A 12,747-nucleotide genomic window follows, 5' to 3' on the forward strand; every position below is an offset into this window, starting at 1 on the left:
CGCCGTCAGAGCCAGTGTTAATAAATAAATAAGTTAACGGTAGGGTAAGTGATTTACTTTGGTTAAAATAAGTAATACATTTTTGTACTTAAAGTATATTTTGTTGCCAATACTTTTGTACTTTTACTCAAGTGAAGTACATTTTGAATTCTGGACTTTTACTTGTATTTCTACATTGCAGTATTGATACTTTTACTTAAGTAAAACATTTGAGTACTTTTTACACGAATGATACATGATAAAAATAATAATAATATTTAATATGGCAATCCAAAGGGGTTGCTATGGTTGTGTTACTCCGTGGATGACGCGTTTCTGATGGGGTCGCACAATGATGACGTGTTTTATATGGGCCCGTGTTGATGTCAGGCTGCTTTGTTTTGAAATAATCTGACAATCGGAACGTATTTATCTGTCGAGACCGTATGTAATCATTCATTATTATTAACAACTGTTAAAGTGTATGTTCGAGCTAGAGTGTAGTCTTTAGTGAGAAAGGAAGTAAAGCAAGTTCACCCATTTTCAATAGGTGTTTATGCTCAGTGGTGGAAAAAGTACTACATTTTTTTACTTCAGTAAAAGTATCAATATATATACTGCAATGTAGAAATATTCAGTAAAAGTCTGGAATTAAAAATGTACTTGAGTAAAAGTACAAAAGTATTGGTATGAAAATGTATATCCCGTTTCACAAGTGTTCAAATGTATAAAATGGATAAATATCTTTTGAAAATAGCAGATCTACAAGCTCACAATGAGCTTGTAGATCGGCTATTTTCAAATGGCCGAAATGTACCGTAGGGCTGAATGTGGTTAATGTATGTTTTGTAATAATAATGTGCAGTTTTCAAATAATTGTAGTGGAGTAAAAGTACAATATTTGCCTCTTGAGATGTAGTGGAGAAGTAAAAGTACTGAAAAATCGAAATACTCCAGTAAAGTCAAAAGTACCTCAAAATTTAGCCCTGAAACATGACTGTCATACCATGACAGTCATGGTGCCGAGTCCCCCTGGTCTAAAGTTGTGTTCGATTTTTTCACATTGCCATCTCTCACATAAACATAAACGTTCAGATTTCAAATATAAAGTGCTTACCACCGAGCCACGGATGTTACAAGGCGATGCGGACCGCGATGAGTACCCGTATCTCCCGTATTGTTCAATAAAAAGCATTTTAATCCCATCGCCGGCCATTTTCTTTTTTTGTTTTTTTTTGTTTTGTAATGTATCAGAGTGCAATACACCTCCCAACCATTAGTGTCGCATGGTTGAAAGTATAGGAGACAATTTGGAGAAAATGGACGGCGATGGGATTAAAATGCTTTTTATTGAACAATACGGGAGATACGGGTACTCATCGTGGTCCACATCGCCTTGTAACATCCCTGGCTCGGTGGTAAGCACTTTATATTTGAAATCTGAACGTTTATGTTTATGTGAGCGATGGCAATCTGAAAAAATCGAACAAAACTTTAGACCAGGGGGACAGGGCACCATGACGCTTGTATACAAGAGTCATGTGAACCATGGCTACTCAAAATTGTACTTAAGTACAGTGCTTGAGTACATGTACATGCAGTTACTTTCCACCACTGGTTATGATTCATTGTAATTGCATATTTCTCTAGGTGTCAGTGATGTCTCAACAGTCTGGGCAGTCGGCGCCCAGCGCCCCTGATGTGCTGGTGACCAGTAATGTCCAGAAATATGCCATGAAAAAGAAGAAGATTCTCAACGCTGAGGAGAGCGAGCTGTTCGAGCTCACCCAGGCTGCTGGGATCACCATAGATCAAGAGATCTTCAAGTAGGTTCATATAATAGAAAACCCAGTGGTTCTCAAATTGTTTAGTTTCAAGGACCCCCATTGATTGATTGAATACTTTATTGATGATTTTTTTAGTGTCTGCTAGTGCTAAATGCTTAAATTGTATTGCAATAATAATGTGTGGTTGTCACTAAATCCCAAAGCACACCTGGAGTTGTCATTGCACTGCTTTACCATACATACAGATTGGTTTTATGCATGAAAATAAGTTCCGGAATACAGCTTTATCTTTGAGAGTGTACAAATGTAACCAAATGGACCCGCAAGGGTCGGTCCATATGATTACATTTCTACGCTCGCAGTCACAAATGGACAAATGGAACACTGAGGGTTTTGCTGTGCAGGCTAAATGGAAACATGGCTGCTATTTTGTCCATCTAGGATCATTGTGGATCTGTTGAAGATGAACGTGGCGCCTCAGGCAGTGTTCCAGACGTTGAAGTCCATGTGTGCGGGGCAGAGGATAGCAGATGCTACGTTGGGAGACTCGTCGACCACCTCCCACACCACCAGTCTGACCACAGCACCTGCAGAACACAGAGGTCAGTTACCACAAACACAACACACGCGCTGTGTTTCCACAATAATTCAACCGGAAACAGATTTGATGTAGCTGGGAGCAGGGCCTTGCCAGGCTTTAAAAGTCACCAGTAAAATCTTAAAATCAACCCTGAAACCAACCTATCTGTAGAATTTTACACCAGTTGAAGACGGTGTATAAGGAGTTGCAGTAATTCAACCGGAAACAGATTTGAACCGGAAACACATAATTATGAAGGTGTCATGTGTGTTTCCAGTTCAAAGAGTATGGTGCTGAGCCAATGAAGCTAAGGGAAGCTCACCCGGAACAGGAAATGTTCATGTCACTTTCTGGAAAATAAACAGCCATACAGAGCCTATTACAGACTCTCTTTAGCATTTGAAGATAATGGAAGAGTTCAGAGAGAGACTAGGGAGACCCTTGTTACTGAACGAACACTCTCTATAGAAATGACTACTATTGTAATATAGAGCTTTGACTCTAACAAAAACATATACTTACCGTACACACCCCCTTTAACCACCCTACGTATATACTTTGTTGACTGGTGTCTAATAGTATTTCCCTCTACACCAAATGTCTGCCGAAAATAGCAGATCTAATAGCAGTCCTTAACTTGTGGATCTGCTATTTTCTCTGAATGCTCGCCTCCTCTCATTGGGACACTGAGGAGAGAGAGAATATAAAACGTTTTCTTTAATAGTGTACCAGCAGCAGCACATCTCCACTCACTCACTACATGTGCTGTCATTTTCCTTTCTTGTGGTTTTAATTTTGGTGTATATTATAAATCCACAAAAAAGCCTCTTGTTTCTTGTTTCTTGAAGAAGATGATAGTGTGGTCTCTGGCAAGAGCCCTAAGCTTCCTGCACCTCCCCCTTCATCCTCTGGTACCCGGCCCACCAGGGTCAACACTAAGATTGTGGTCTACGGCCAGCAAGACGCTCACTCTCAAGGTCCCCGTTGCTGCGCTGTGTTGTGTAACTCCATTCGTATGCTTGGCCTGCCTTTCTCCTCGGGTGCAAGTCGTGTTTTGTACACATACAGTACAGTGCCTGTTGCATCAAATTAGGGGTGTATCTGAATGACGTGTTTTGTTCATACCGTGGAAACAAGGACATGGGAGTTTGAATGTGTGTGTTATGCATGTATTATGCATGTTTGCAAGAGGGGTTTCACGACTATTAATTTTTACCAGTTGCCAAGTTTTTCATAATAGTTTGATAGTTTGACTAGTTGACTTCTAAGTCTTTTAACTGTTCAATGACAAAACACAAGAGAGAGGAGTTCTTGGTCAGGTAACAATGACAGTTGTATTTTGGAAGGTTGGAAGTTGAAGCATTTTACTGTGGCATGTCACACTGACTGTGTAGGACCACGCAAAGAAACAAAAAGAAAATAAATAGTAATTTTTGTCATTCTAACAAAAGCTTATCAAAGTACGGAGTTGTCATCAAGAGATTTACTGTATGTACAATGGTAACTGTAATCCAATATTTGAGATGATCTTGTTACCTTGTACATAATATAATTAAAGAATAAACTTAAAGGATCATGATACCCCCCGACCCCCATTTCACACCCATTGCACAAAAACTATGGGGAAAAAATCGTATATTGTTGTTCCCTATCAACAAGCAACAACTGTATATCTGTTAACATCTAGAAAGAGCAGTCCATGACTAGTTGACTACTGCCAACAGTGTCGACTAGTAGTTATTATAATAGTCGACTAGTTTGACTACTGCCTACAGTGTTGACTAGTTTTTGGTGAAACCCCTGGTGTGCATGTGTGTGGATGAGTGCAACTGAACCTGTTCAAGGGTGTTGTAAAAGTGTATCATTGCCATCATCTCATTCAGGTAGATGTATTCACCTTGTGTTTGTCAATTGTTGTTTTAAAGGGGCTAGAAAGTGAATTACAAATATGATAAACTAATCTTTATACACATATAATTCATCAAGTTGTCTGTAACTTGGGGCAGCGTATGGTTTTCATAGTTGTAGACATAGTTATTTTGGTGATGGTGCCAAATTGACACGTTGCACTTGCAACCAATGGATTGCAACTTGCTTGATTCATTAGTCTCCACATACAAGGCTTGCATGACAAAGATGTGCAAAGTCACAAAGATTAAACCGGATTATTGATTAAAACAGTCCACGGTCATCCATATTAGCTACTGAATTCAGAAGACATGTATGCCGACCACAAAACTCTATTGAGATGTATAACGGGTAGGATAATATTTTTGTTTGTTGAATTAATAACTAATGGACAATTCTATAGAGGTTGTTCAAGTCGTGTCTTTATTCACACACACTTGTAAATACATTTTCAGTTTAGTATGTATGTATCAATGTGAGTGAATTACTCACGCCGTAGAGATGAGCCCTGAGTCTCTTCTCAAATGAGGAGAATCTCTAATAGCATCGCTCTGGAAAAGGGGTGGAAATTGGCACGTCTACCTGGGTGTCATGATTCCATCTGTCGATAGGCGCTGGAACAGATAAAATAACTGAAACTACTGCAGAGCCATTTGTCCTGGCAATGAAGGCAGGTTGTAGCCTTTCCCACTCAAGACAAAATCCAGGGTGTGTTTTGTCCAGTGGGAAATGTGTTTATAGGGCCCTATCTTACATACACCTGGCTCAAAGTGGGCGACCAGCACTGCACAAGTGTCATTGCTGGTTACTGACTGACGCAGCACAGTTGTCATTTCCACGCCCAGCGCCTACGATGTGTATAATAGTAAATGTAGAATCAACACAGATCACACAAATCACTTAGGTTAACATAGAATTGTGTGACTTCAGTGTTTATTTGATCTTTTAAAAAAGCACTTTTGTGCCCCTTTGCAACTAATGTGGATGTTGATATGTGTACTTTTGAATGCAGCCATGCAATAAGCAATATTGAAAGAACATAATCATGACCCACTGTATCTCATCTTTCTGATGCATGTTTTCTCAGTTTTTGTAAGAAGTTATTTGAATGCTGTGATGTAGGTCATACAGACACAATCTTGTCTCTCATGTTTTGTGTTTGTTTTGTGCTCACAGTGCGCAGTAAAGCAGGAGCTGGTCACAGTGACAAGAACATGAACAGAGAGGGCTCCTCCAGCCAGAAAGTGCAGCGCCAGCCCAGTGCCACCAGGGGGCAGAAGACAAAGAGCCCTGGCAGCAGTAGCTCATCCTCCCAGATAACTTCAACATAATGTAGTTAGCACAGGGGTTCTCAAACGTTTAATCATGTCAAGGACCCCCAGTTCGGAATGCCATTAGGTCACAGACCCCCATCACTGTGAGTGTAGAAATGGAACCAAATTGGTTCCATTTGTTCACTCACAGAGTTACAGACATGTAAAGGTCCATTTGGTTCCTAACTATCAATCATTTATCAATCATTTAGCTGGGGAACCCTTGGACCCCACTTTGAGAACCACTGAGTTTGCATCCTTAGATTCCTTACTCATCTCCAACTGCTGTCTGCCACACTACCTGGCTCTGAATTATTTACATTTGATCCATAAAAATATTGGAAATATTGGAAGTCTTAAAATTCAAGCAGGTTTAAAAGAGACAAATATGATTGAGTAGGAGAATACTGTGGATGCTTAATAATAATAAAACTTTATTTTTATAGCACCTTTCAAAACTGGGTTACAAAGTGCTTCACAAAGAAAACAAGAAAAGAAAACAGTACACAACAAAGAAAGATTAAAAACAATGCAGGAATGCACATGTACAAACCACTTTCATACCGGTGCAAGACCAGCGGAGATAGACTAGAATGATCGACTAGGAGTGGGCATTAAAAGCTAGGAGGGATTTTTCAGTTAGCCTGATCTCCAGGGTCAGGGCATATCAAAGAGTAGGGGCCCTGAAGGCGAAGGCCATGCAACCTTTTGAATTTAACTGACCTTCTGGACTGGCCAGGAATGCTTGATTTGAGGATCTCAGACTACGTGCAGGCACATAGGGGGGAGTAGGTCCGAGATATAGGCTGGAGCAAGACCTAGCCTGGAATTACATGTAGTGAGTAGGATTTTAAAACTGATTCTAAATTCAAGTGGCAGCCAATGGAGGGATACTAAGATCAATCAATCAATCAATCAGTCAAGATGGGTGTGATATGGTCACATTTTCTTGTACCAGTCAAAAGATGGGCCGGGCCGCAGCATTCTTAATACCCTATAGCACCCCTATTCTGGAGGAACATTTGCCATCCATCTATGTTGCTATTGTTCACAGATGTATGCTCTTTAAATGTCCCTGCGAGCTGCTTGTTAGGAGGAAGACACAAACTTGATTTGACCTTCTGATGACAGCAATACAAGGTCGGGCGAAACCTGTCATGTGATAAATAAAACTGACTCTGATTCTACACATTGCTGATTATATCCAAAATGCTACTGTAGTTTATTTATTCATACAACATATATATATTATACACTGCCCCAAAAAAAGAAAGGGAACACAGTTCATGAGTTTTCATGAACTGTGTACATACTGCTAACAAAAACGTCTCAAAAGAATTAAGGGATCAAAGTGTTCCCTTACATAATACATATATTTAGCAGTACCATGTTGGATATTCCTGAGGTTAAAATGATATCTAAAATATCCTTTGAGTAGAGTACAAGGCCATGCTGTAACTGTCCCTTGTGTCATAAATTAGTAACCATCCTTGATTGTCTTACTGTGATATTAAATAATGACCAAGCCGCACATTTTAAACCTGCAGATGGCAGTGTGTTTCTTAAGTCAAGATTCTTTCACAGTTGAGAAACAACAGTATGTTAACACCTAACTCTTCAGTTTGTTTCTTCTTTGGTTGCTTCCATCAAGCCTTGTGCACTGCAAAAGAAAAAACATTTTCACCATTATCTATGTAACTGTCTGTGACCACTTCTACTACCTTCTGAGTTATGTGCCCCATTCATCTGTTGTGTTTTTTTAGCTCTAAACTAAGGTTGTCTGCTGTCCATAGAAACTACAGGTTTCTCCTGCACTTACCAGTTGTCAATGAAATGACAGGACAGTCAAATGTCTCTGTGGATCTGAAGTGAGAACCACATCTTGAATGACTCATTTGAATATGCTTTGCATAGAAAATTACTTAACTGTAATAAAATCCTCCTTATCCACCTAGCCCATCACGCTCTCTGCTCTCTTTGAAATGGCATCTTCATGGAGGCCAGCCTCATCTCCTATGGACGTTGACCAGAGGTGGACAAAGTACTCAACCCCAGTACTTGAGTAAGAGTACAGATACTCCTGGTCAAATTTACTCCACTACAAGTAAAAGTAGCTCAGTCAAAATGTTACTCAAGTAAGAGTAAAACATTTATTGCTTTTGAATATACTTAAGTATTCAAAAGTACATGCTTTTAAAAATACTTAAAGTACAAGTAAAAGTCCTCTGAAGTCCTCGACTACCTCGAGCACTGTCCCGTCCACAGTGGCAATGATGTCCTCTGTGTTAAATACCGATAGTTTTGTTTTTTTGGCATAGAGCTTGAGGCAGATCCTCCTGCACTCCATTTCTACTGCCAGTAGTAGTTCCCTTACATTCTCTGTTGTGTCCGAGACTCGGGCAATGTCATCTGCATAGTCGATGTCAGTAATCATGATGGGAGTTACTAGCTTATCAATCAATCAATCAATCAAACTGTATTTATAGAGCACATTTTCACACAACCTTAGTTGACCAAAGTGCTGCACAGGTAAAAGCAAAGCATACATCAAATCAAAGAACAAAAACACACAACATGTATAAAACACATAACATGTATGCATATAGGAGACACAGAGCGAGATTGTTCATTTACACCTACAGTATGTACACAGAAGGTAGGAAACGTTAGATAGGAGTTAAAATAGGAATATTTAGGAGTGGATGTTGTTAAAAGCCAGAGAGAAAAGTTTTGTGTAAGGACTTAAACATCTCGATGGACTTAGCAGATCTGATGTGGGGGGAGATTGTTCCACATGCAGCTCTGGGGCCGTCACCACAAAAGCGAGGTCAGCTTAGTCTTCCTTGGGACCAGCGTGAACCCCAGTGCCTCAAAAGATTATTATTTTCTCATGAGGAAATAACAGGAGTCACATGAGTGACACATCACTGACAAAGGTGCACTCAGATCACATTAATTATATTCCAGTTCTTAAAGGTAGGGTAAGTGATTTGCGTTGGTTAAAATAATTGTTAAATAGCTCTATATTCTGATAGTACTCATTGCTATAGAGTGTTTGTTCAGTATTAGGAGTCTCCTTGTCTCTCCACATCTTTATCAAACAGAAAATGCATTTTCGTTTCAGTTTCAGTTTCATTTCCAATTTTATCCAACCAGGACAGAGAACTCAATCAGGATATAGATTAAACAAGTGAAATTGGAAGTGATGACACTAAGAAATGAGCATGCAAAATTGGAACTGGAACACTATACAAATTAAGCTTAAAAATGGGTACTTTCTCCTGATTGGCTGAGATTTTGACACATACCGAAAAATGTATTTTCTGTTTATTAAAGAGCTGGAAAGACAGGGAGACATCTGTTACTGAAAAAACACTCTATAGCAATGATTACTATCAGAATATAGTATTTTAACCTTTTAACAAAATACTTTTTGTTTTAACCAAAAAATATCACTTACCCTACCTTTAATGTACTTTGGTGGTAAAGAAAATCTATTTGGTACAAATTCTCAGATCCAGGGCCATCAACTGTGACCTTTTTGTCAAGATACAATAATATTCAGCTTCAAAGATAAGGACATGGAGCTAACTTTAAACTGAGGCCATCTGTTCTAAAAAATAAATAAAAAATGCATAGAGTAACTGTCATGAAGGGCATTTTGATTACCGTGATTACACATATTTTTTCATCAGATTATAAGTAACATCTGGTGATATGACCATATATGACAATACCTTGCATGCTCATGCTGCATGCATACAGTTGACAAACAGAACATTCTCTCTGTTCAGTGTATGTTTGTGCAGAGACCTACAGACATTGGCGCCAATCCTGTGGGTGCCGGGGAGCCCGAGCACCCAAGGAGAAAGCCGAGCACCCACGGGGAATGTGTCGGTCAGATGACTATTTTGTGATGCTTTGTAACGTGCACAGGATGCATGATGTACCCGCTCTGATACCGTGTGTTATTGTGAACAGATTTCTGTCATTCAAACTCTCTCCCTGAAATCTGCAAAGTCCTTATGCCAGTTATGGTTTCATCATCAGCCAATAATCAAATTGTATGACTTGAAATGTAGTAAAAAAAAGGTCCTTTTGCACACCTACTGGGACAGGAGCAGGCAGCCAGTGCATGAGACAGGAAAGAATGGAATCACGCACACTGTCTTCACTTACAGCAAAAAAGTATTTTATTGCGAGTACAATGTTTCCAAATGACATTCATCAGGTATTTCTGATTAAGGGGTTAAAATTTGGTTGATGTGTGTGTGACTTGTTGTTGAGTACCCTACCCACCCAACATAAATTGGCATCCATGTCTGCAGAGATGGCGGTTGCAGAGAGGCAGGTGTTGTTTGCAAAGCATATTGTTCTTTGTGACCACATCCTCTGCTCTCATGAGAGCAGAGGATGTTTCATATCTACCCACACGCACAACCGTTAACTTCACTGCCACAAGATGGCACCGACATGCACAGCGGTGAACTTCACCCTGTCAAAACAAGATGGCACAGAAACAAGTCGACTTGGTTGGTCTCCACACAAACAACCTTTGATTTCCTATACTAACACATCTGGTCAAAATTCATGTCAGATCCTGTGTCTAGTTGAGACATGACTTAAAACATGAAGTAAAATACACATCCTCAGAATCTGTACTTAAGTACAGTACTCAAGTACATTTACTCCGTTACTGTCCACCACTGACGTTGACCCTGCTTCCTGTTTTTGACACTGTATATAGGGCCGAGCATCCTAGCCATTATCAACAGTTCCCTGGCTACTGGCACTGTTCCATCTTGCCTTACACAAGCAGTAGTCGAGTCCAGGCCATTTTAAAGAAGCCGATTCTAGGTCCCCACCATCTGCTGCCCTATCTCCATCAAAACGAGATCTTGGACAAGTTCCAATCTGGTTTTAGGGCTGGCCACAGTACGGAATCGGTCCTTCTGAAAGTAGCCTCCCACATTGTGGAACTATTAGACCAATCTCCCAGGACCAGCCAGGTCAACTGTACATGAAGACTCCATGGTCTAGCACAGTAAGGACGGGTGACGTTGCCTTTGCTGTGTTGGCAACAAAGTTGTGGAACAAACTCCCTTTGAGGAACAAAGCTACCCCATAGGGACCTTTAAAAATATGCTTAAGACCCACCTTTTCACTGTAGAGGACTCCTAGGTTCACTTGGTGATTTGTGGGTTGTGTGTGTCTGTTTAGTTTTCTACTCCCTCCTCTTGTGACTGACTGACAGTGTGACTTGTCCCACTCTAGTCTTCTTTGTCTTGTCCTATGTTTTTTGTGTGAAGCCTGAGTAATGGGTATGGGGCTGATGAGGTAATGGGGTCAGGTGTGTATTGTAAGTGTAACTAGGACTGTGAGATGGAATGGAATGTAGGAGTGGCCGAAGTTAAAAGACAGACAGAAATGAGCAGAGGGGGAGACATAGAAAGAGAGAAACAGACAGGTGTAGAGACAGACTGTGACATATGAGCATATTGCAGCGACATGGAGAAGAGACAAAAAGAGAGGAAAAATAAATTAAAAATTAAACAAAACATACAAGGAGAAAAAAAAGGACTTTGGTTGGCACTAGAAACTGTATAGTCTTCTCGTACCTAGTGTGATCAACCCAACATTGCACAATGTACACTGTTGAATGTTACCACCGGTGCCGCTGCTATAGTATAAAAAAAATACAGGGAACCTGTTATTATTGCTGTTATATAATATAGGCCTATAGACACAAGGCATGATCTTCCACATGTGTCATGTTTCTGTGGCTACTATTGGGAGTAGTTACTGCTTAATAGTATAAATAATATTAGCCACTGTTACTATGGCTGCTAAAAGTGTCTCTGCTATAATAGCGTATGTGTTTTAATACGGCTACTGTAGCCTATTAGGCCTTATTGTTATTGCACATTTATATGCCTCATGCTGCATGCCAATACCCCTTTCTCCCTGCCCTTATTATGTTATGCTGATGTGGATTCTGTAGGCTTCTTCATATTTGTCTCCGCCAGGCCGAAAGGGCGAGAGAGTATGTTTTGCCCCCTGTCCGTCCGTCCGTGTGTGTGTGTGTGTGTGTGTGTGTCCGTCCGTGTGTCCGTCATTCTGTCATTTTGTGTACAGCTAATCTCCGGCACCGTTGGCTTGATCGCAACGAAACTGTGCACACACACTCCCTGGATGACAGAGCAGAACCTCTGCCCCAAATTTTTCAAATTAGCCTTTTATAGCGCCACCAGGAGGCCGCTTTTTGCAAAACACACTTCTTGACAGTACTCCTACAGATTTTATCCAAACATCACGCAAATCAGTACACAGTATCTCTATAGTCATGTGATCAACACGGATCTGTCCAATTTTCCATATTTCATCCTGATTGGCTAAGGTTGGCTTCCAAAGTTTGCAGGATTGCTTGGTTTTCAACAAAATGCCTCAAATCATGAACGCAGCTTGCGATTTCCGTGAGATTTCACACGCACATTCCCACTAGGCCGAGGAAGAAATGCCACTTGAAAATGTTCAAATCAGCCTCATGGTGGCGCTATAAATGGACGATTTATGTTTTTACCTGTAACTGCACCGATCTGCATGAAACTTTGCACGCACACTCCCTAGAGGCCAAGGAAAAACAACTGACCTGCATTTTTCACATTTGCCTTTCATAGCGCCACCAGGAGGCCGACTTATGTAAAACACATTCTTTGATATTAAGCCTTCAGAATTTATCCAAATTTCACGCACATCGGTACACTTGATCTCTATAGTCATGTGATCACGATGATGTGATCACGATGGATCTTTTAAAATTTTCATATTCCATCCTGATTGGCTAACATTGACATCTAAAGTTTGCAGGAGTGGCCCGTTTTGAACAAAATGCCACAAATCATGAATGCAGCGTCCGATTGCGACACTTTGCACGCACATTCGCACTACATTGAAGAACAAATGCCACCCTTTTAACATTGCCCTATTATAGCGCCACCATGAGGCCAATTTTGCAACACTTTTCTTTTTTATATTACTCCTACAAATTCAAACATCATGCAAATCCGTACACATATAGTCAAGTGATCAAGATGGTTCCATCCAATTTTTCATATTCCATCCTGATTGGCTAATTCCGAACATTGCTGCCCCACAATAACCTACCTGACCTGGCGGAGAC

At 40.3% G+C, this 12,747-nt stretch overlaps 1 protein-coding gene across 1 annotated transcript; it reads left to right on the plus strand.

Annotated features, from left to right (window-relative positions):
* Positions 1-327: 327 nt before the first annotated feature.
* On the plus strand, positions 328-7,512 carry LOC308082702 (mitotic-spindle organizing protein 2-like). The gene is made up of 5 exons (XM_080424662.1): positions 328-423; positions 1,630-1,805; positions 2,208-2,368; positions 3,195-3,323; positions 5,431-7,512. The coding sequence occupies exons 2-5, from the start codon at positions 1,639-1,641 to the stop codon at positions 5,583-5,585; spliced, it is 612 nt and encodes a 203-aa protein (XP_080280788.1). The 5' UTR covers positions 328-423; positions 1,630-1,638; the 3' UTR covers positions 5,586-7,512.
* Positions 7,513-12,747: the final 5,235 nt, after the last annotated feature.

This window comes from Gymnoscopelus braueri, assembly GCF_963280865.1.
Source record: "Gymnoscopelus braueri genome assembly, chromosome: 3".
Taxonomy (NCBI): Eukaryota; Metazoa; Chordata; class Actinopteri; order Myctophiformes; family Myctophidae; genus Gymnoscopelus; species Gymnoscopelus braueri.

Excerpts from the sequence above, each read along its gene's own strand:
- LOC308082702 (XM_080424662.1), top strand. The coding sequence starts at position 1,639 with ATGTCTCAACAGTCTGGGCAGTCGGCGCCCAGCGCCCCTGATGTGCTG. Across the intron at positions 1,806-2,207 it reads ATAGATCAAGAGATCTTCAA|GATCATTGTGGATCTGTTGA; the intron begins GTAGGTTCATAT and ends TTGTCCATCTAG. Across the intron at positions 3,324-5,430 it reads GCAAGACGCTCACTCTCAAG|TGCGCAGTAAAGCAGGAGCT; the intron begins GTCCCCGTTGCT and ends TTGTGCTCACAG.